The 25367-nt window shown below is 43.3% G+C and overlaps 2 protein-coding genes across 2 annotated transcripts in view; both read right to left on the reverse strand.

The window, feature by feature from the left end:
* SSRP1 (structure specific recognition protein 1) overlaps window positions 1-25367 on the reverse strand; it is a 1220984-nt gene that overhangs the window by 707778 nt on the left and 487839 nt on the right. The window lies entirely within an intron of this gene.
* LOC126018713 (olfactory receptor 476-like) lies at window positions 7715-8675 on the reverse strand. Its single transcript, XM_049780810.1, is given in 3 exon segments — window positions 7715-8046; window positions 8127-8432; window positions 8435-8675. Coding segments are annotated over 3 exon segments (879 nt in total).

Raw genomic sequence — 25367 nt, forward strand, 5'->3', positions numbered from 1 at the left:
CAGTGAGACTCTTGATCAAGGCAGTCAGTGGTCTCAAGCAGCTGAAATGAGTTTCCTGTTAACTGTCTATTCTCTCCATGAACAAGGTGGGGCTTTTAGTCCTGGAGGAATGTCATGGCAGAGTGAAATGGTTTTCTGGTTTCATGAGTTCAGGATATCTTCTTATGATTTTATTTTTGGAGAAGTGGGGTCTGGTGGGGCTCAGAGTTTATTCCTTTTTTTTTCCCTCAGAGTTTACTCCTGGCTCTGCACTCAGGGATCGCTCTTGGTGCCGGGCATCGAACCCAAGTCAGCTAACGCAAAGCACATGCTCTACCTGCTGTATTATCATTTTGGCCCATCTTTTTATAATTTTTTTTTCAGCCTTTGGGCCATACCCAGCTGTGCTCATGGCTTACTCCTGACTTTGTGGCAAGGATCACTTGCTGTCTGCTTGGAGCGTGCCAAATGGGGTGCCAGGGATCATACCCAAATTGACTGTGTGCAAGGCAAGCATCCTATCCATGGTACTGTCTCTCTGCTCCCCACCCATAATTTTTTTATTTGGCTGTACCAGCTGTAGTATCACTCTGCATCTCACTCAAGATCTTTTTAACATAATTTTTATTTTAATTTTAGTGGCTTACATATCATTCACAGTAATATTCCAGGTACATATTTACATTGAATCAGGGGAATTCCCACCACCGAATTGTCCTCCCACAACCGCTCCCATTCTGCCTCCCATATCCTCCACTCTTCCCCCCAGGGGCTGCTAGAATGTGTGGTCCCCTCTGTGTCTAGTTAACTACTTAGTGGGCTTATACCTGTTTGGTCTTGGTGCCTCCATTATTTCCCCCTCTAGTTGGGAGGCGGGGCTAGAAAGATCGAGTTATGTGGATTTGTTTGAGGAAGAGAAAAGTAATATAATGTGGTAAAAATCGACTACGCCGACTATGTCGCTCAAGATTTTTAAAAATAGTAAGTATGGTTTGAAGATGGTGATTATCTATACTCACAGTTAATAGTTTAGTTATTGGGAGTAAGAACTGAGCCTTCCTGTGACAATTGAACTTCATAAATTGTCTCAGGAAACTCATGTTTAGGAAGGTGTGAACATAACCAATACATAATTTCGCTGTTTCATGAATGTTCTGCAAGCCAGTTTATCTGAAGAGCTGGCTCTGGGCAAACAGATATTTTATCAGGACTATAAATTACTCACCTGAGCAAACAATTTTTTCCCCAAAAAACAATATTTTCTTTTGAGGATTTTATTTCAATTACTTCCCTTCTGGTATCTCCTAATCCTGAACTAGAATGTCTCAAACTTTATTTATTCCTAACCTTTCCCTGAACCACACTAAAACACTTGAGCCCAGACCTTGAAATCTGATAAGTTTTTCCCAGATTTTGTTCTTCCGAGACACTGTTGAAAGCTTTGATTTCTTCCTTCTTTGGGAGAGCAATACTTTTTCTGGTAGTGTTTGGAGAATTTTGGAGGGGGAGGTACAGACTCTGTTGGTGCTCCAGGATTACTCCTGCCTCTGTACTCAGGGATTATGTCTGGTAGGGTTCATGGAACTATGTGGGAAGTTGGGGATTGAATTCAACTGTGTTCTCCACGGTATTATATCTCTGGTCCTATTATTATTTTTTTTATCGCAACACCAGTGACAACCTAATATTTCACACATGCAAGGCATGTGTTCTACCAGAGTTACATCTCTGGTCCTTGGGATCTATTTTTTCGGGGGGACAGGCATGGGGTTAAACCATACATGGTTCAGTGCTCAGCAGTGGCACCTGGAGGTGTTCAGGGAGCCCTATGTAGTGCCAGGGATCAAACCAGGGTCAGTCTGTGTGGCCACATGCAAGGTAAGTGCCTTACTTCCTGTATTCTTTCAAGTGCTGGGAATATGTTCTTCACCCAGGACTGCTGAAAAGCACTTTCCTTTCTTTGGACACCTTTATCATTTATCTCTCTACTGATAGCTGGGAAGAAAATCCATATTAATATTGCCTCTAATGGAGTTTACTTCATATCTTTTTTGGGGGAGGTCACACCTGGTGGCACTCAGGGGTTATTCCTGGCTCTGCACTCAGAAACTGCTCTTGGCAGGCTCAGGAAGCGAAGAATCAAACCTAGGACTGTTCTGGTCACCTGCATGCAAGGCAAATGCCCTACAGCTGTGCTATCACTCCGGCTCCATCCATATCTTTTTTTGTTTTGTTTTGTTTTTTGGGCAACACCTGGCGGTGCTCAGGGGTTACTCCTGTCTATCTGCTCAGAAATAGCTCCTGGCAGGCATGGGGGACCGACACTGGGATTCAAACCAACCACCCTTGGTCCTGGATCGGCTGCTTCCAAGGCAAACGCCGCTGTGCTATCTCTCCAGGCCCGCCATCCATATCTTTTTTAAATTAAAAAATGGATGGCACACCGACTGATGTTTAGGGATCACTCCTGGCTGGGCACAGGGCATCACATGAGATGCCAGGGATCAAACCCAAGTTAGTCAATGCAAGGCAAGTGCTTTACCTGCTATACTATCTTTCCTGCTCTGCTTCCATCTATCTTTATTAGTCTATAGGGTGACTGGTAGTACTAAGAAAGTTCATGTTTCCTGTGAAGTTAAAATAGGGTTTTGTCCTATTACACAGCTTGCATCTTTTTTGGGAGGCGGTGACCCATTTAATAGTGCTCAGGGCTTATTCCTGGCTCTATGCTTAAGAATTGCTTGTGGCAGGGTTCAGGGGACTATATATGATACTAGGATTGAACCAAGGTCAGTCACATGCAAGGCAACTGCCCTCATCTCTGTACTAGCTCTCTGGTCCAATTACATCTTTCTGAAATACTCCACTTGCACAAGAAAACATTGATGTCTTGGGACTTGAGCTCTTTCACTTCCTTTAGGAAGGATTCTGAGAGGGAGCTATGGGAAGCAGCTTCACTTCTTTGAATCCAGTACTTTTGATTCAATCAATGAGTCACTGTTTGGTTAGTCTTGAAGCCAGCATGGACTTGCCTTCTTGGAAGAAGTGGGTTCATTATTTGTTGTGACTCATCAAGAAAACTTCATGTTAGCACTAAAAGGGACATAGGAAGGAGTTGGAGGGAGGAGAGAGGTAAGAGCTTAAGGAACTGGGGCTTTGTCCAGTGGGAAGAGAACTGGCACTAAGGCAGTGGGACCAGGAGCCCTGTCATTTCCTAATTATTTCCTTTTCCTCTTCACTTTTCTTTTACTTTTGTTGTTGTGATGAGCTGGGATTGAATAATCTGTGTGTAGTGCTTGTACATTTGACCGTGGCACTGGGGATCTGAGTGGTAATGCTGAGCTCTCCTTGGCATATGACAGTGACAGGGAACAAAGCTTCCCCTGGCCCCCATTTCCGAATTCCTCATGCCTCCTCTAACCTATTTCTTTTTTGCTAGTTCAACTTAACTCTTCAGGTGTTTTGAGTCAAGAATTCTTGAGTCAAAATAGGAATTCTTGAGTCAAGACCCCAGGGGATTAATGAGATGGGAGGCCACGCTGGGAAATATGGGAGCAGCTTTTTGCATATGTTGGCAGCAGGTAATGAAAATTTTGCTTTGTTTTGGGACCACACCTGGTGATGTCCAGGGGTTACTCTTGGCTCTGTACTCAGGAATCACTCCTAGTGATGACTGGGAGAACTATATGGGATGCTGAAGATTAAACCCAGATTAGCCACATGCAAGGCAGGTGCCTTACCACCTGTGCTCTCTCCTTATCCCCCCCCCCCCAATAAGTGTAAATTTTTCTGGGTTTTGGAATTGGGTGAATCTGGCTCTACTAAATCTAACTTGTATGACCCGAGCAAGTTAACTTCATGGATGCTTAGTTTTGTCATATATAACATAGGTATAATCTACTCATGAATTTTTCTTTGCTGTCAAGATGTTTTATTATTACTAGTTTTCTTGTTTAATAATTTTTTTTTGTTTTGTTTTGTTTTGTTTTGTTTTGGGGCCACACTCGATGATGCTCAGGGATTACTCCTGGCTATGTGCTTAGAAATCACTCCTGGCTTGGGGCACCATGTGGGACGCTGGGGGATCGGTCCATCCTGGGTCAGCCATAGCTCCGGCCACACTAATTTCTTTATTTAAGCACATGGTTACAGAAATGTTGGTAGTTGGGTTTCAGCCATCAAATGTACACCACCCTTCACCAGTGTAACTTTCCTACCATCAACATTTCCATTTCCCCCACCCCTACCCCAGCCTGGCATTTTATTTTCTCTCTCACTGTCATTGTCATGTAGTTGTTAGTGTAGTTGTTTGTCTAACTGTGCTCACCACTCTTTGTGGTAAGCTTCATATCACGGGCTGCTACCATTGAATTGTTAGGAGGCTTCAATAAATAGCACGGATAACGTGTCTTCCAGAGGCCATACCACAAGAATATGCCCAATAAATATTATGTTAATTGAAGGCAGGTACTAATGACTTCATGAAAGGCCTGAGCCTTAGAGGGAAAAAATTACCAGTATTCTGTGTGTGTGTGTGTGTGTGTGTGTGTGTGTGTGTGTGTGTGTGTGTGTGAGTGTTTGGGTCAAACCTAGTTGTGCTCTGGTCTTACTCTTGGCTCTGTGTTCATGGGTCATTTCTGGAGGACTATTCTCATTGCTGGCGATTGAATCAGGATCAAGTGCCTTAACCCCAGTCCTATCTCCCTGGTCCTAATATTCTTTTAATTATCTATTGCCCCAATGCCCAAAATCCAGAGAGGAATAGGTGAACGACACTTAACCTAATTATGCTCTAACTCTTGCTGATGTCTCACGCTCTGTGCTGAACTCAGTGGGGGGAATGACATGAATGACCAAGTTTGGATCCTATTTTAGTTGGGAAGGAGAGAAATGCAAACAAAGGTCAGCAGCATAGTAGGGGCGTGTGAACCCCATAGGAATCTTTCAGGCACACACAAGTCTCTGACTGTTGTTCCTGGTAGTGGAGAGCTCAGGACAAAATAGGATCTGACTGGTGAGGAAACAAGTATCAGTAAAGAGTTAAGTTTGCTGCAGTCTTCAAAGTGCTATTGTTGTTCACGGTCCTTTTTGTTTGCTTGTTTTTTGGCCACACAGAAAAACACAGGGGAGGCAAGGCAGGACTCTCTGTTTGAATGAAGTATCAATGGCCCCTGTTTTTTTGGTTTTTGTGTATAACACTGAGGTTGGCTCAGGTAGGTTGTAGATTGCAGATTCTACAATTTTTTTCTTTACCTATCTGTCATCAGTCACCAATGATCTATCAATCTAGCTCATCTATCATCAACTGCCTATTTATTAAATTTTTCTCCCATGTATTACCTATCAACCTCCTCTTGGTTCTGTTTCTCTGTAGAACCTTATTTAATATGGTAATTTAAAAAATCATCTCAAGCCTATGAATAAATAAGGCCTGGAAATAATTTCAACATCATGAAGCATTGATCAAGAGATTCAACTATGAATCAGCTAGTTGTCTTAGAAAAGACTTCACGATGACATTGGTGAAATTATAGGGGGTATGTAGTTTTGTCTACTAGAGATGAAAATACTTTCTTGCTCTTTTTTTTTTTTTTTTTTTTACTTTAATGGGTTTTGGCGTCATACCCAGTAGTGCTCAGGGGTTGCCTCTGGATTTACACTCAGAAATTACTTCTGGCAGGTTCAGGGGTCCTTTTGGGATGCTGGAGATCGAACGTGGGTCAGCAACATGCAAGGCAAATGCCTTACCCACTGTGCTATTGCTCCAGCCCCTTTTATGGGACTTAAACCTACTTGTGTTGATTCATCCTGCCTGCCAAATGTCACTCTCTCTGATCTCTTCCCAGGATTATGAAGGCCATGTTTTGATCATCTCTCCTCCCCATTGATACTCATCCTATCCTTACCCCATGGCTTTAAATTTACTAGTTAATCTGACATAATTCATATGTCATAACTGCATAATTCAGTGAATTTAGGAACTTGGAATTCGAGATAATTAGGTACAAGATAATGAGAAAACATCCCACTCCCACCAGTCTCACCTTCCCCAACAGAATGGCAGGGATGTGGGAATTCTACCACACGTGAGATGAGTGTTGAGTCAATTTTATTTAAGTTTTACAAAGAGAGTGAATTTCAGTTGAGACAGTTGCGTTTTACAACAAATTTCACCTCATTTCCCCTTCTTAAATTAGTAAGATTGATTTCTGTTATGATAAAAAGGTTTTGTCAAAAGACCAAGATAATGTGGTTTTGATTAAAGATGTTGCATATAGCCTTTAAGCTTTTAATTTAGTTTAAATTGGCCATTTATTTAGAAATGATAACTCCCTAGTGCTATAGAGCACATTCATATTTCCTGGGCTTTTCACAGTGGAGAGTTCTGGACTGGGAGGGCCCCCCTCCTTTCTCACAAAGTCCAGCTTCATTTTATATCAAAATTGGGTAATTGCTCTAATATGGTCAGAAGGACAATTCTTCCTCTGAACTTGGCAGGGAAGATTGTTCTAGTTGAAACATCCTTTGAGCCGCTTCTTAATTTAATATTCCTTTCTATATTTGGGAAATCTCAAGGTTGGAAGGAAGATAGAATCCCATTCTCACTTCTGAAGTGAGAAGTCCTATTCCTGTCCCCAAGGCCACTGTAGATGGCATCATAAATGTAGGATGTTGTTTCTGGGTGTGCAGATCTTTGACTTACAGAGGGGGTACATCCCATGAACTCATTGTATATAGAAAATAGGTTGAAAATATTCTCACATGGCCTAACTTACCAACTTACCAACCACAACTTTAGCCTAACCTATCTTAACTGTGCTCGAAGTATGTGTATGAGCCTAGGGCAAATTTTCTAACATAAAGTTTGTTTTATCATAGTGTTGAATATGTCTTTTAACTGAATACTATACTGAAAGGGAAAACCAGAATGGTCATCTACCTTAGTGACTTCTTGGCTAAATGGGAGATGCTCTCTACTGCCTTCACTCAGTACTATAAGAAAAAGAACAAAATTAAAACTTAAAATACAGGACCACGCATGTGACAAAGTGGTAAAGTGCATGCTTCGAATATATAAGAACCAAGTTTAATTCCTAGCATCCCATTCCCTTCTCCATACACACATATTGAGTATTGTTCTTATTAATTCTGTATTACTTGTTTTTGCATGGGGCCACACCTGATTCTCTGGAATTACTCCTGGTTCTGTACTCAGAAATTACTCCTGGTGTTGGTCTAGGATGTTGGGAATTAAACCTGGGTCAAGCACATGCAAAGCAAGTGCTTTACCTGTTATACTATCTCTTTGGCTCCATATACTACTGTTAAAGATGAGACATTATTAAGTTGAACCATCATAAGTAAGTCAGGGACCACTGATATTTATGCTGTATGTCAATAGATGAAAAACAGATGCAATGGTTATAGACTATCTATGTTAGCAAATGGAGTTTGCTAGAATTTCAGGAGTCACCAAAAGACTTTGGAATTGTCAAAGCTAATATGTGTGTGGTTGGATGCTAGAAAGGGTATCAATATTTAATGTAGATGACTTTATCTAATACCTGACCTATAATAATTCTCAATGGCAGCCACACAGTAATGGAAACATCCAGAGGTGATGCTCTCAGTGATAGCATGCAAAGACCATTTTTGTGGCAGACTTTTGCTGAACTTTGCCTCTCTTTGTTGCCATGCCAACTGGGTTCCCTAAATTTTCTTTCTCTACTTTGAGTTACCAGACACCTTTGGAACAAATTCCTTTTCTTCTTAGGTTAAGAACTCTAACTTGTAGAGCTGCCTTGACATCTTTATTCCTCAGGCTATAGACGAGGGGATTCAACATGGGGATCACAATGGTATAGAACACAGAGAGAATCTTGTTATAGGCAGATGCACTTTCAGGGTTGGGCTGAACATAGACAAGAAACACGGTTCCGTAGAAGAGGCAGAGGGCAGTGAGGTGGGAGGCACAGGTGGAGAAGGCCTTGCGCTGGGCCTCCAGAGACCTCATCCTGTAGATTGTAACCAGAATATAGGCATAAGAGACCAAGATGACAGAAACCGTAGGAACAGTGACGAGGGCAGAAAAGACAAGCAAGATGATGTTGGCTATGGTAGTGTCTGAGCAGGCCAGTTGGAGCACGGGGGGATGTCACAGAAATAGTGATCAATGAGATTGGGACCACAATAGGGCAAGGCGAACACATTTCCTGTCTGTAGAGAGGAAATGAACACACCCCCAACATAGGTGAGCACCACCAGCTGAACACACAGGCGCTTGGACATGATGGTGTGGTAGAGGAGAGGGTGGCAAATAGCCACAAATCGGTCATAAGCCATGATGGACAGGAGCAGACATTCCCCGGTGCCATGGAGGATCATGAGGGCCATCTGGACCACACAAGCTGCAAAGGAGATGGACTGGTCGGTGGTCAGGAGGCTGACGAGCACCTTGGAGTGAAGACAGAGGAGTTGCAGATGTCAAGAAAGGAGAGCACGTTTAGGAGGAAGTACATAGGGGTGTGGAGGGCAGAGCTGGTGCGGATCAGGTCGATCATGCCCAGGTTGCCCACGAGAGTCACCGAGTAGATCAGCAGGAAGATGGCAAAGAGGACTGGCTTCTGGTCTTCCTTGCTGGTGAGGCCCAGCAGGATGAATCTTGATACTGTGGTTTGATTCTGCTTCGATGCCATTCCACTGGTGTGTTTTCCACATGACAGTAAACAGGGGTGGGTGGAGAAACATGAATGTCAGCGTTTGCATCTAAGAGATAAGCTTCAACATTGTCTATAATCGACAGTTGCGTGTATCCCCGATTGCTCAACTGCTCCCCAAATTCCACATCAGTTCCATGAAGGTTCATATTACCCCTTAGAATAATGTCTAATTTTTTCTTTCCCTCCCTCCCTCCCTCCCTCCCTCCCTCCCTCCCTCCCTCCCTCCCTCCCTCCCTCCCTCCCTCCCTCCCTCCCTTCCTTCCTGGCAGCACTCAGGTTTTATTCCTCGTTCTGAGCTCAGAAATCACTTCTGGCAGGCTCGGAGAATCCTATGAAATGCTGGATTGAGGGGGTGGGGACCGGATCCACCACAAGGCAAATGACCTACCTGCTGTGCAATATATTGCTCAGGCCCCAGATTTTATTATTTTATTTTTATTTGTAGTTATCCTTATGTCTTCTGTTGGCATAGTTTCATTCTACTTTTCTTTTTTCTTTAAAATTTTTTTTTTTTTGGGTCAGAGCGATAGTACAGCAGTAGGGCATTTGCCTTGCACTGGGATGAACTCTGGTTCAATTCCCAGTATTCCATAAGGTCCCTGAGCCTGCCAGGAGTGATTTCTAAGCACAGAGCCAGGAGTAATCTTTGAGGGCTGCCAGGTATAGCCCCAAAACTAAAAATAAATAAATAAATATATAAATACATAAAAAGCTGTTTTTAAAAAAAATATTTTTTTTCAAATTTCAACTAATTTATTTATTTATTTATTTTTTGCTTTTTGAACCAACCCATGGTGCTCAGAGTTTGTTTTTGGCTCTACACATAGAAATTACTCCTGGAAGTACTTGGGGGGACCTTACGGGATCCCCAGGATTGAACCCAGTTTGGCCATCTATAAGGCAAACACCCTATCTGATATCGTATCATTCCAACTCTCTAATTTATTCCATTAATTATTACTTGCTTTTTGGGCCACACCAGTGATGTTCAGGGGTTACTCCTGGCTCTACACTCAGGAATTTCTCCTGGTGGTGCTTGGGAACCCATATGGGATGCTGGAGATCAAAACCTGGCTGGCTGCATGCAAGGCAAGTGCCTTATTGGCTGTACTATTGCTCCAGTCCCCTATTATAATTTTTTTTTTGTTTTGTTTTGTTTTTGTTTTTGGGCCACACCCATTTGACGCTCAGGGGTTACTCCTGGCTATGAGCTCAGAAGTCGCTCCTGGCTTGGGGGACCATATGGGACACCGGGGGATCGAACCGCGGTCCGTCCTAGGCTAGCGCAGGTAAGGCAGGCACCTTACCTTTAGCGCCACCGCCCGGCCCCATAATTTTTTAAGTAAGCAGCAGTATGCTTAAAAATGCTTAAAAATTTTTCCCTTTATGAGGCGAAGTGGTGGCGCTAGAGGTAAGGCTTCTATCTTGCAAGCGCTAGCCTAGGACAGACTGCTGTTGGATCCCCCTCAAGCTAGGAGCGATTTCTGAGCACATAGCCAGGAATAACCTCTGAGCATCAATGGTGTGGCCCCAAAGAACAATTCCCCCCCCCCCTTTGGAAGGGAACCCTGAACCATTAAACTTTTTTTTTTTTTTTTGGTTTTTGGGTCACACCCGGCAGTACTCAGGGGTTACTGCTGGCTGTCTGCTCAGAAATAGCTCCTGGCAGGCACGGGGACCATCTGGGACACTGGGATTTGAACCAACCACTTTAGGTTCTGGATTGGCTGCTTGCAAGGCAAGTCCAGTAGACTTGGGGAACCATATGGGGTTCTGGGGATTAAGGCAAGTGCCCTACTTGTTGATTATCACCCTGGTCCCTCAGATGCCCCTTTTAATCCAAATTTCAGTAGACCCTCTAGCAATTCTGAACAATTTACTTTTACAAACACACCATATTTTTGCCAAATGTTTATGCCTTTTTATATTTTAAACTTTCTTGAAAAGATATTTGGTGTCTCCAAACTTACCTTAGTAGACTGTCCCCTCTACTCTCTTCCTTGAATTTTATGGGAGGATTAATGGCACTATATTTTAGCAGTAAAAAAAAAAAAATTCTAGTCTTCCCTAATAATTCTTTTGTCCTTATTGGAAGAGAGTTGCTAAATTTCTCAATACTTTTTATCTTGGTATCTATCACAATGTTGATGTCAATAAAGTCTAAGAAGGTCTTCCTCTTTCAATTAATACCATTAGTCATTTAGGCTAAACTTTTTTTTTTTTTTTTGGTTTTTGGACCACACCCATTTGATGCTCAGGGGTTACTCCTGGCTATGCGCTCAGAAATCGCTCCTGGCTTGGGGGGACCATATGGGACGCTGGGGGATCGAACTTCAGTCCGTCCTAGGCTAGCACTGGCAAGGCAGATACCTTACCTCTAGTGCCACCTTCCCAGCCCCTAAACCTTGTTTTTTGGTTTGGTTTTAGACAACATCCCACAGTGCTTACTCCTGCCTCTGTGCTCAGGGATCACTCCTGGCAGAGGTTAGGGACCAAATGGGATGCTAGGGATCAAACCTGGGTTGGCTGCATGTAAGGCAAAATGCCTTACCTGCTTTACTATAACTCCAGCCCTAGGTGAAACTATTTTTTTTATTTATTTATTTATTTATTTATTTTTTTTTTTTTTTTTTTGTTTTTGTTTTTGGGCCACACCCGGTGACGCTCAGGGGTTACTCCTGGCTATGCGCTCAGAAGTCGCTCCTGGCTTGGGGGACCATATGGGACGCCGGGGGATCGAACCGCGGTCCGTCTCCTAGGCTAGCGCAGGTAAGGCAGGCACCTTACCTCGAGCGCCACCGCCCGGCCCCCTATTTTATTTATTTATTTATTTATTTTTGGGTCATACCTGGCGGTGCTCAGGGCTTACTTCTGACTCTGCACTCAGAGTGCTCCTGGCAGGCATGGGGACCTCATGGGATGCTGGGAATCGAACTGGGGCCCATCTGGGGTTGGATGGGTGCAAGGTAAATGCCCTACTGCTGTGCTATGGCTGACTCAGGTGAAGCTATTTTTTTTTTTTTTTTTTTTTTGGTTTTTGGTTTTTGGGCCACACCCGTTTGACGCTCAGGGGTTACTCCTGGCTATGTGCTCAGAAATCGCCCCTGGCTTGGGGGGACCATATGGGACGCCGGGGGATCGAACCGTGGTCGTTCCTCGGCTAGCGCTTGTAAGGCAGACACCTTACCTCTAGCGCCACCTTCCCGGCCCCGTGAAGCTATTTTTGACCCTTTTGCTTCTTGCCTGTCATTGAAACTGTCTCTATCATTGTCTCTGCTACCTTTAATACAGATAGTACTTCTTGCCCTTTCTTTGCAAGACACCAACACCATCATATCTTGGATTATTGAAATTACTCTTAGTTGATATGTCCTGCTTCCTCATTATGACAAACAGTGGGGGTGATTCTTATTAGGTCTCCAAACAAGGAATTCTCACAATGGTCCTCAGAGCTGTGCTTTGCTAGATTGGCAGCTGCTCAGTAACTCTCTTTTATGATTCTGTTCTCTTCCTGACCTTTCCTTTGTTTTTGCTACGCATTCCTATTCAGTCCTCTTAAGACGTGCCAGGCATGACTTAGGGCCTCTGTATGAACTAACCCCTTTCTTTCTCCAGACAGCCCCACGGTTCCCTCCCCCCCTCCCCCGTTGGCTTGCCACTCCTTAACTCTATCTACATTCCAAGTTTAGGTGAAAATACCACCTATTCTAAAACCTCCTTGAATTTCCCATTTTCAACTAAACTCTCTCATATCCCAGCATCTGTCTCCTCTGTTTAATTTGGAAAGAAACAACGCTTATTAGACAAGAGATATAGTGCAGAGGTTAAGGTGCTTGCCTTGCACATGGCTGTGGCTACAAACCTAGTGTGAGTCCCTTGTGCTACCTATGTAGCAACCAAGTGTGGTGCTCCCAACTGTCCCTCATCCCCAGAAGCACTTATCTTCTAACATGCTTTATGTGCAGTAGTGGTAAACGATGCTTAATTATTTGGAGAAATTGGATCCTGGTACCAGAATACAAGAACTATAAATGCATTTTGCCAATTTTGTTTGTTTATTTGTTTTTTTTTTTTTTTTTTTTTTTTTTTTTTGTTTTTGGGCCACACCCGGCGTTGCTCAGGGGTGACTCCTGGCTGTCTGCTCAGAAATAGCTCCTGGCAGGCATGGGGGACCATATGGGACACCGGGATTCGAACCAACCACCTTGGGTCCTGGATTGGCTGCTTGCAAGGCAAACGCCGCTGTGCTATCTTTCCGTGCCCGCATTTTGTCAATTTTGTTTACTGCTTTTTTTTTTCTTGGGTGGTGGGGTAACCCCCAATGGTGGTACTCAGGGCTTATTCTTTTTTTTTTTTTTTTTTTTTTTGGTTTTTGGGCAACACCCGGCGGTGCTCAGGGGTGACTCCTGGCTGTCTGCTCAGAAATAGCTCCTGGCAGGCTCGGGGGGACCATATGGGACACCGGGATTCGAACCAACCACCTTTGGTCCTGGATAGGCTACTTGCAAGGCAAACACCGCTGTGCTATCTCTCCGGGCCCAGGGCTTATTCTTGACTCTTTTCTAAGGGATAACTCCTGGGGGGAGGGGCCGGGCGGTGGCACTGAAGGTAAGGTGCCTGCCTTGCCTGCGCTAGCCTTGGACGGACAGCGGTTCGATCCCCCGGTGTCCCATATGGTCCCCCAAGCCAGGAGCAACTTCTGAGCACATAGCCAGAAGTAACCCCTGAGCGTTACCGGGTGTGGCCCAAAACCCCCCCCAAAAAAAACCTCCTGGGGGGAGCTCTGGGGATAGAACCCAGTTGCTCACCTGCAAGGCAAATACTCTACCAGCTGTACTATGGCTCCAGCCCTATTTTTGTTGTTTCTTCAGTAACTGGAACATTAATAAACAGTTCTTGAGTGGAACCAAGAGTGCATAGACTCTGGACATCACAATAAGGATGACAACAAAAACAGCAGCAGCAGCAACAACAACAAAGGGAAGGACAGGAGGACAGATAACCTTGGTTATTGCTAATGAATAGAAGTTATAAAGAAGAAACAGTCTCTTCAAGGCAAACTGAATGCAAAGAGGAAAGTTACTGTCCAAAATGGGTAACTGTAGAATTCTGTTCATCCAAACTGAGAGATAAATATTGAAGAATAAAGGACTGGGGAGATGGGTCAAAAGAGTGGGATACATGCCCTAAGTTCCATCCTTGGCACTTCATAGCTGAATATCACTGAGAGGCCCTGATGACCTGCTCAGCATCACTAAGGACAAACTTTGGAGCCACTGAGCATTGCCTGGGTTGGCTCTGGATGCCTTAGCACCAATAGGGGACCCCCCCTCCCCCCAAGTTGTTTAATGATATGATAAGAATTGGATAAGAGTAATATTGGAAGATGAAGCTTTGGATGTTTCAGACTCAAGGTTGGATGACAATTATAGCTTGAAGTCTTGGGGTCTTACAGAAAAAGGTCTACTATAGAAAGGGTTTCAACTAGCTAACATCTTAGAAAGGCTAAAGCCTTTGAGGAAGAGCACCTGGGTTCCCCTATTTCAGTTTTTGGCCAAATTTCAAAAGCCAAAGCCCTTGTCTTGAATCTGAATACCTTAAATTTACATAATACATGTATATTATGATGATCATTTGCAGGAAAGTTCTTTTTTTTTTTTTTTTGGTTTTTGGGCCACATCCGTTTGACGCTCAGGGGTTACTCCTGGCTAAGCGCTCAGAAATTGCCCCTGGCTTGGGAGGACCATATGGGACACCGGGGGATCGAACCACGGTCCGTCCTACGATAGCGCTTGCAAGGCAGACACCTTACCTCTAGCGCCACCTTCCCGGCCCCAGGAAAGTTCTTTTTAAGATGGCTATTTTTATGCTTTTTTTTAGACCCTATATTGATATTATGTAAGATCTATGTAGATGGTGATCCTGTTTGATACCATAATACTATTTAATGTGAATTTGAAAACACATTTGAATGTGTATATACTATTTGAGGTGTTGAAACAGCTAAGAGTGTCTACTCAATTTGATTTGAAATATGGAGGATGATTAGCTAAATGGAGTTAACTAAATTGATGTTTGATTTGGACTACTAAATGCAGATCATTTGATTTATTTAAATGTATAATTTTTATTCCATAATGAAAAAAGCTTGCTTAAGTGTTCAAGAAGGTTGTTGAAAGACTTGAAAAAAAATCAAGCACTTTACACCTGTGATGCTTAAAAAGTTTAAGGGCACATAATTAATCAAGTTTATAAATAGTGTTTAAGCATTTAGGATACTTTGCTTCCCTGTGGATTTCTTTTTAGTGTGTAATTTTATTCTGACTTGTTTAAGAGAATTTCATCTTAATTCATGCTTTGTTTAAATTTTCTATTGGCATTTTATCCTTTAAATTTTGGGCTATGGAAACATTAACCAAAGTTCAACTATGGTTGCTTAAAATAGAAACACAACTATTATTTCATATGCATAATCAAATTTATTATATTTTTAAAATTCCATTAAGTTAAAAATGGCATAAGAAAAACTAAGTTCTACCTTAACATTTTAAACTTAAACTATAATCAATTAAAAAAATAATGGCATGGGGCCGGAGAGATAGCATGGAGGTAAGGCGTTTGCTTTTCATGCAGAAGGACGGTGGTTTGAATCCCAGCATCCCATATGGTCCCCTGTGCCTGCCAGGGGCGATTTCTGAGCATAGAGTCAGGAATAACCCCTGAGCGCTGCCGGTTGTGACCAAAAAAACAAACAAACAAAAAAACAAAACAAAACAAAACAAACAAACAAACCCCCGAAAACCCAAAAAACCAATGGCTTTAGAATATATTTCTATGTTCAAAAGAGCAGGACTTTAAAGATAGTGCCATGGGACTGAAGAGAGTTGTGTGTGTGTGTGTGTGTGTGTGTGTGTGTGTGTGTGTGTGTGTGTGTGTGTGTGAAGCAATTGCTTTGCACATGATTGACCCAGGTTCAGTGCCTGGTACCATATATGGTTCCCCAGAATGATCAGGAGTGATCCCTGAGCAGAGTCAGGAGTAAGCCATGTGCACACCTGGGTGTGGCCCCACAGCAAAAAACAACCAAACAAAAAGTTAAAGGGTTTGGCATTTAAATGAAGGTTCTTGTAACATGTCACATATAAGAACTCAGACTTGTAGATCTGGATTTACCAAAGAAATGAAGAGTCATGGAATTGAGAAACTTAATTCTCTGAAAAGAGGGGCTGGGAGCATAGAGTAGCCGAGGGATGACAGATGGGCATGGCTCTGTGTTCGTGTTTCCTGAGGTAATACCAAATAAGGCATTGAAGAGGCCACATTTTCCTTACTCATCTTTGAGAGGGCAAGTTTTAGCAAGGTTTCTAGAAGTTAGGGAGGACAGAGATGGTTAATAACAGAGGTAATTTGAAAAGAATGAAGTTTTTATAATAAGCTTGGATAGTTGTCTAGTGAGGAAAAAATATTATGGAGGAGGAAATATCTGTTGAACCTCTGCAGTCTGACTTCCTTTAAGAAGTGAGTGGCCCGGGGATGGAGAGATCGTACAGCTGGTAGGTTGCATGCCTTGCATGCAGCCAACCCAAGTATGGTCCAGCATCCCATATGGTTTCCCAGCCTGCCAGGAGTGAGCCCTGAGCACCTCTGAGTGTGGCTCCCTTTCCTGGCAAAATGTAGCTTGTGTGAAATCACAAACAGATTAATGGTTATTTGGAACAGGCTGACCAATGATGAGGTACTGACATAGCCTTCATTTATAACTAGGATCATCACCTTAGGAAACAATATAAATAACAGTCAAGCCTGAGCAGTGACTCGAAGGGGTCCAAGGTTAAATAGGGTGAGAGGAAAATACAGAAAAACAAATTAATTTAGCCCAAATTAGGGATCTCAATCAGAAATACCTTGGGCACACTAAAGGAGTTCTAGATAGAGAATAAAGTTCTTGCGAAAAATTTTATGGCAAGTTAATTGTTTTTTGTTTGTTTTTGTTTGTTTTTTGGGCCATACCCAGAGGTACTCAGGGGCTACTCAGTACTTCCAGATTCTGCAAACCTTTTGGGGTTTCCCCTGCAATGATACAGTTTAGTGTGGCTCTCATCCCTGTTTCAAGAAGGATCTTTACCCAGAGATTCAGTTAGAGGATAATGGAAAGTGAATTGAATGAATCCATTTCATTGAAACTGAATGGATAGAGGTATAGAAAGAAGAGCAAGAGGGGTTGAATTTCACTTATATTTATATTTTATTTTGAGGGCATAGCAGTGCTCAGGGCTTTCTCCTGGCTCTGTGCTCAGGTATCACTCCTTGAAGGCACTGGGGATCCTATGAGATGTTGGGGATTTAACCCAGATTGGCTGGGTATAAGGCAAGCACCCTACCTGCTGTACTCTGGCCTCAATCTGTTTTGATTTTGGGCTACATTGGGCTGTGCTCATGGCTTAATCCTGGCTTTGTTCTTAGGGATCTCTCGTGGCTATGCTAAGGGTCCATATGAGTCTGGGGACTGAACCTGAATCAGGCATGTCAATGTAAATGCTCTATCCACAATACTATTGTCTTGATAATATATTTTACTTTTCATTTCTAGTATTTTGACTAGAAAATATATGTCTATATTACAAAATTCAAAAGGGAAAACCAGAAATATTGCCCTCCCGATCTTCCTCCTTTTAATTCTTCAGTCCCTTAGCTTCTATCTTAGGAATTACCTGCTTTTTGTGTATCTTCTAATGGTTAATTATTGTTTATATAAGGATTATATATATATATACATATTTATCTTCTAAAAAATAGAAATGGTTGCAAATGATATGCACAGTTCTGTATGTTGAGCATTAAAAAAATAACAATTTAACAACTTGTCTGGGGGATCTTTCTATGCCATTAATTAGCTACTTGGGGAGAAGAAAATTGGCGGTTCTCAGAGGGGCCCTGTCTGGCTTTCTATTATTCCCTTTTCTCTTCCCTTCTCTTCAGATGGGATGGATCCTCCCAGGTTGTGGTTTCTGATCTTTTAGCAAAGAGTGTCTGTACCCATGACAGGACTCAGCGCTCTGTAGAAAGGCAGAGTCTGTTTCGTCCTGGACCTCCTCATTTTAAAAAAGACCTGTTGCAGAGTCCCATTACGGTTCAAGTTGGAGACATTCTCATAGCACCCTGAGAGGGTATAGTTCCTGTGCCAGTTGCATGTTTTGGCAAGGAACTGAAAGAGGACAATCCTGATCCCTAGTTGTAAAATTCTGTGTGGAGGCGGATCCTGACAGCAACTGCTCCTTTGGTTTGAATGTTTGAAGGTGACTGGGGAAGACTAAGGGGAATGACATGAAAGTAATAGAAAGGCCTAAGGACAAAGCTCCTTCCTTTCAGCCTTGGTGCCAGAAAAAGTTCCTTGTATAGTAGGAATTCTCAGTTATGTGTGTGCCTAATAGACAGTGATGAGCAGTTGATCGAACTTTTATTTTTTTGCATCACAAAACTTTTACTTTTTTGCACCCAGTGGTGCTCAAGACTTATTCCTGGCTCTGTGCTCCAGAATCATTTCTGGCAGGGTTTGGGGAACCATTTGAGGTGCTGTGGATTGAACCTGGGTTTGATACTTGTAGGTAGTGCCCTATCTGCTATACTAGCTCTCTGGCCCTGACTGACCTTTGTTTTTGATGATTTATTTTGCTTTTGGAAGATCATGTCTAATGGTGCTCTGGTATCATTCTTGAAAGTGTTTGGGATATCAGATACCAGGAAGAAAACGGGGGTGCACAAAGGCAGGTGCCTTACCCATTCTATTACTTCTGTAGCCCTTTTAATCTTATTGATTTAAAAATTATTGTTGGTTTTGGAATCACACCAAGTAGTACTCAGAACTTACTCCTGGCTCTGAACTCAAGAATTACTCCTGCCTGTGTTCTGGGGACCCTATGTGATGCTGGAGGTCAATCCCAGTCTGCTGTGTGCAAGGCAGGTGCCCTCTCCTCTGTACTATTTAGCTCTAGCTGAGGACTGAGAACTTATGGGTTTGAAATCAAGTACACAGGAAGGTATGCAGGAGGGTACATAGACTTTGTATGTCTGGATCAAAAGCCCAACTGCTAAGAGCAATGACAAACATCTAAGTGGCCCGAAAAGCCAGGGAACAGATTCCATACTCCTTTCCTGCACCTAGACCAGGTCATTAAAACATTTCACCTACTAGAAACCCTTTTATTGCTTTTATGAAAACTCTTTTCCTCACACTGTCTCCCAGGTTAGTAGTTCATTTCTGGGGAGTATTGTTGGCCTTTATATGGATGCTGTAATGATTCTGAGAGGTCAAAATCTTTTGTGCGTTGACATTGTGATCATCCCACATGATGTAAAGGTGGGGATGTGCTTTGAGATAGAGAACCCCATTGATGCTCAAAGGTAAAGGCTATAATAGATAGAGAGACTTAGGTTGTTATATAAGCAGGTCTGCAAAAGGCAAGAACAGATAAAGGAATGATGTGATAAGACCTGACTTCTTAGTGTTTGGTGGTCCTGGTCATATACTTCTGAAATGCAATTATAAATTTGGCCATTAAATTGGGTCATATCTAGGACTACTTTGGCTTTTATTTTTTCTTATTTTGGGCCACACTCTGGACTTACTCCTAGCTCTATGTTCAGGGATCACTCCTGGTGCTACTTAAAGGACATTTTGGGATTGTAGGGATTGAACCTGGGTCAGTGTGTGAAAGACAAGTACTCGACCCTCTGAATTATTACTCCAGCCCTTGGATCTGGGACAACTTTGGTTCTCTACTATGGTTCTGAAGCTTCTCCAGCAAAGATCTCTGAGGAGAAGAGTCCCAGCCAATGATTCTGTGAACCTCTATTGACTGTCAAATAGTCTGCCTCCTTAACCTTCCTTTAATTGTATCCTCTTGCTTTTTTACCCTGTTAACTGAATTGTGGGGGTGTGCTTTTGGAAGGAACCACCCTCCCAATAAATCACACTGTAATGGTTTTCAATTGCTTTGAGTCCTAGACTTAAACATCCACATAAAGGTGCCAGTTAGTTTGCTTGAGATAGAAGCTGAAGTTACTTACTACCCAGCAGCCAAGAGCATGGATGGGACATGGTGTGGGTCATATTTGAATCTGAACCCCAGGGTCAGCTCTTTCTAGTTGGGTGCCCCTGGCCAATCAAGAACCTTATTCATTTTTGTCTCCCACAAAGTGAACCATGATAGTTCCAACCCAGAGGGTTGCTGTAGGAACTGAGCATCTTTCAGCACGTGGCATGTTTGGTAGGGGGGGTTATTCATCAAGACAGATTCCTATTTCTTAATAAAATATGAGAGGGGTGGAGGGAAGAATGGAAAGAAAGGAGAACACTTGGGGATCATCTGTGACTACTTACCTGTGGAGAAGCAGAGACCATCGCCCCCTCAGTGTAACCCTGCAGACCCTGGGACACACCTTCCCTTCCGGTGCTGTTGGCTGCCTCTGACAAGCACTGGGGTGGTTGCTCTCAGAGAGTCATGCTGACTCTGTTTGGATCTATCCTTTCTGGAATGGCTTCTGGAAGAGTCTTATCTGGCTTTTCCACCTGGACCTGGGAGAATTGGATCCCGGTGGAGAGTCCCAGGAGTGATCAGGCAGCCCATGGTTGGTGCGCCAGGAAGTACAGGGTGGGATGGGGAAGGCAATTCCTATTGGTTTGTGAGGTCTGGGAACATCTGGATTCCTGGTATAATGTTGATGCTCTTCATGGACATCTGTCCCCTGGGCTCCTGAACTTAAGTTTAATGAGCGTAAGACTCCAGGGCCAGAGCTTTACACAGAAACCCTTTTCAGAGTGCTCACATAATAGCTTCATCCTAAGGGCTTGAGGCAATTAATTTTGTTCCCTCATTAGCAGCAGAGACATTGTTAGAGATCTTTCTCTTTGCTCATAAGACTAACTCCAGATCCAATATGCTCACTAATTTTTTTCTGATTGGGAAGTGGCACATTATCACCTTTATCATTAGTATAATGCTAATAAAACCAAATATTGTATGATTAAGCAGTAGCTTGGATGTTTATTTTTGCGTGTTTTCATCATAAATTTCATCAGAGCTTTGCTCAGGAAGCATTATTATTATTTTTGTTTGTTTTGGGGCCACATCTGGGAGGCACTCAGGGACTACTCCCGTTTCTTGGGCTTAGAAATTTCTCCTGGCAGGCTCAGAGGACTATATGGGAAGCTTGGGATAGAACCAGGGTTGGCCACATGCAAGGTAAATGCCCTACTCATTGTGCTTCTGCTCCAGCCCCCACAGTTAGCATTATTGTCTTTATGTTATAAATAGGGAAACAGAGGCTGAGGGAAGTGATGTGATGGTCCATGGACAAGTTGGCATATGGCACAGTCAGAACTGAAGTCATGGAGCTGGAACAATAGCACAGCAGGTAGGGCACTTGTCTTGCATGTGACTGACCCAAGTTTGACCCCAGTCCCACATATGATCCCCTGAACCCATCAGAAGTGATCTCTGAGCCCTACTAGGTGTGACCCCGAATTGCTCTTTTGTTTTTTTTTTTTTTTTTTTTTTTTTTGGTTTTTGGGTCACACCCGGCTGTGCTCAGGAGTTACTCCTGGCTGTCTGCTCAGAAATAGCTCCTGGCAGGCACGGGGGACCATATGGGACACCGGGATTCGAACCAACTACCTTTGGTCCTTGATGGGCTGCTTGCAAGGCAAACACCGCTGTGCTATCTCTCCGGGCCCCCGAATTGCTCTTAACCCCTGCAGAAGACAGAATGAACCAGGAACTGCTGGACTTTGTTTTTTTTTCCTACCACCCCCCCCCCCCCGTGGGAGTTTGTGACCTTGGCCTGACTTTAAACTATTGATCTACTCTAAACAAAGAATCCAAAATATTTTCCAGGAGAGACCTAGAGAGATTGAGCATCAAACTCTGTGCCAAAGCCTCATTGTCCTTGATTGCGATAACAGGATTCCTGCTATTGTCACTGTAGACTTAGGTCCCCTGCAGGGCTGGAATTTTATTTATCATAGGCCTGAAGCCTGTTGCAGAATCCTAATTGGGTGCTCTGTCTACATTCCTTACTGTGCTTTCATTCACCTGGAGTCCGGTATCAAAATGGATTGCTTGAGAGATGCCATTTGCACTGCAAACTCTGTGATTGCCACTGGGAACACTTCAATGATTTTGACTCACTTGGCTCCATTCTTACAGGCGTCAGAAGCTGTTTCTGTGCACAACCAGCCTTTTGTTCTTGCCTTTGCTGCAGTCTCCCGCGATATCCCACCTCTTTCTCTCTGTCAGTTGATGTGGTTTCAGCTTCTGCTTCTATTCGATCACAGAACTCTGATTTAGATACAAGTGATCCTGAGAGGTGACAAGTCCTAATTTTCTCTCTTGAGACTGATTGGGGCTGGAATGATAGTACAATGGGGGAAGGCACCTGCCTTGCACATGGGAGATCCAGGTTCCATCCGTGGCACCCCCATATGGTCTCCTAAGCCTGCCACGATTGAACCCTGAACGAGTCAGAAGTAAACCCTGAGCACTGCTAGGTGTGTTCCCCAAACCAAAACACAAAAAATATCAGGTTGAGCCTCTCATTTTTTTTTGAGGGAGGGGGGGGAATCACACCCGATGACGCTCAGGGATTACTCCTGGCTATGTACTCAGAAAATGCTCCTGGCTTGGGGGAACATATGGGACGCTGAGAGATTGAACCATGGTCTGTCCTAGGTTAGCTGCATGCAAGGCAGCGCCCTACCACTTGCACCACCACTCTAGCCCCTGAGATTGAGCATCTTTTTGATGGAGGGACTTGTAAGGTATATTTGTTATACTTAAGAATAATTCTCAATATAAAATAGAAGCTAAGCATAGTGTTGAGGAGCTCATAAGGAAGGAAAGAGAAAGATGTGATGAATATTTATAGGCATGTATGAAAGGACTCAGAAGTAGCATATTGTTAGGGAGCACACGAGGCAGTTTCACGAAGAACTTAGTATTCATGAGTTTTCAGCTGGCATCCTTGGGTGACTTCCATTCTGAGTTCTACGTGTTCTCACCCAGTACATGCAGATGGATGAAAGGCATGACTGCTTAGCTGGCTATGTCGAGGCCACCTTGCTCCTTCAAGTCCCGGATGAAACACATGTTGACTCCAGGTCCCTTCACACCTCTGATACCCTTTGCTTATTTTCCACCCCATGTTCTCATGACTGGCAGGAAAGCTGATGTGGCAGAGAAAAAGAGCAAGGAAGAGAACAATGGTGAGATGCTCATTGTGAAGTGCACCTCGCTTAACTCTTTCCTAATCTTGGCTCTCTTTCCTGTTTCTCCTTGCAGAAATTTCCCTGGAAGTTCTCTAAGAGACAATTGAGGGACCAAGGTGGTCTCCCTCCTGTCAAATTTACTTTCACTCCATTCTGCCAGGCATTGAAAGGTTGAGTTTTATCTGGTTTTATGGAGGCACGGAGGTGAGGCAGTCTGGGTCTCACTGCATGAGACCCTGCTATGAGCTGAGAAGCTGAAAACGAGTTGTGGAAATAAACTCTCTGTCTAAATCTGTGCAAGAGTTTAAGGATGGCTGGTCTGGCACCTCTCTGTGGGTATCGTATCCATTTACTTCTATGCCATCATCAGAATCATAGCTTCTCATTCCACTGAGTTCTCTGCACCAATCTAAGAAGTTTGCTTCTTTCTGTGTATTTAGCTTTTCCTAGATAAATGTTTTACTTTGTAGTTTTTCTGTTAGGGGACCTGCATGTTTTTTCATTAGTCTTGTATCTAAGCATTTTAACATGATTATAATTGGTTAAAATTTGTATTGTTTATTGCTAAGACAGAGATACAATTAAATTTATTTTCTTGGGGCTGAAGAGATAGCATGGAGGTAAGGCGTTTGCCTTGCATGCAGAAGGACAGTGGTTCAAATCCAGGTATCCCAGATGGTCCCCCGAGCCTGCCAGGAGCGATTTCTGAGTGTAGAGCCAGGAGTAATCTCTCAGGCAGCTGGGTGTGATCCAAAAAACAAACAAACAAAAAGTTTAAATTGATTTTCTTTGGTTGAAGTCAGCACCTTGTCAATTCACTCCTTTAAAAAAAACCTTTATTGGGGGAGGGCGGAGAGATAGCATGGAGGTAGGGCATTTGCCTTGCATGCAGAAGGATGGAGGTAGGGCATTTGCCTTGCATGCAGGAGGATGGTGGTTTAAATCCCGGTATCTCATATGGTCCTCCGAGCCTGCCAGGGGGCAATTTCTTAGTGTAGAGCCAGGAGGAACCCCTGAGCCCTGCCGGGTGTGACCTAAAAACCAAAACCAACCAACCAAACCAGCAAAAAAACTTAATTAGGGACCAGAGGGATAGCACAGTGGGGAGGACATTTGCTTTGCATGCGACTGATCCTGGTTTGATCCCCAGCACCTCATACGGTCCTCTCAGCCTGCCAGGAGTGATTCCTGAGTACAGAGCCAGGAGTTAACCCCTGAGCATCAGCCACCAGGTATGGCTCATAAAAAACAACCAGTCAATCAAACAAAAACTTTATTAAAATAACATTATTTTTAATATTAATAAAGTCCAAATATGTAGCATTCAAGATCACCTTCTGAGTGCATCAGCATATGGTTTCTGGGTCACACCTGGCAACACTCAGGGATTACTCCTGGCTCTATGCTCAGAAATCGCTCCTGGCAGGCTCAGGGGACCATATGGGATGCCAGGATTCGAACCACGTCCCTCTGCATGCAAGCTAACGCCTTACCTCCTTGCTATCTCTCTGGCCCCAACCCTATTCTTTTATGGTAACTGTCAATTTGTTCTTGCCACAAATTAAAATTGGGTAAATGGGGATCATGGCAGGAGCAAAGACTGCCAATTGGAAGGACAGGGAGGCCTGAGGAAGAAACAATATCAGAAGGGAACCTTTGTCAACAAAAGGAGGAAGGGTGCTGGAGAGGTAGTATAGTAAGTAAGTCTTGTACATGGCAAACTCAGGTTCAATCCCCAGCATCTCAGAGAGTCCCTGAGCACCTCCAGGAGAGATGCTTGAGTGCAGAGCCAAGCAGAGTCATGTGTGGCCCCAAAACAAAAATAAAGGTTGAGAAACTCTGAATTATATATAATTGGTATTCAAAATTTCAAAGTATGTCAAAGGATTTCTGGCACAAATGCATGAAATCACTCATTAATACGGAAGTGTGGTATACAACCCTTTCACATTCCTAGATTTTACTTAACTGCTTTCTTGGTAGGGGAGTGGGAGAGAGAAGAATAGAAAAGAGTAGAGAAGAATTCTCTCTCTCTCTCTCTCTCTCTCTCTCTCTCTCTCTTTCTCTCACTTTCTCTCCTTTCTCTTTATTATGGCTGACAGTGCTCAGGGGTTATTCCTGGCTCTGCACTCAGAAATTACTCCTCGCAGACTCGAGGGATTCTGGGAATCAAACCTGGGTCAGCTGCATGCGAAACAAATGCCCTATCTGCTATGCTATTGCTCAAGCCCAAGAATAATCCTCTTTACTTAGATTTTGTTTTACTTAGTTTTCTGAATCCATAGGGGATTCAGATTACGCTGGCCTTACATAAAGAGTTGGGAAATGATGTATTTTTATTGTTTCCTTTAGAAATTTCACTTGCGAAACCTTTTGAGGCAGAGCTTTTCTTTTTTCCTTTATTG

This window comes from Suncus etruscus, chromosome 9 (genome assembly GCF_024139225.1).
Source record: "Suncus etruscus isolate mSunEtr1 chromosome 9, mSunEtr1.pri.cur, whole genome shotgun sequence".
Lineage (NCBI taxonomy): Eukaryota > Metazoa > Chordata > Mammalia > Eulipotyphla > Soricidae > Suncus > Suncus etruscus.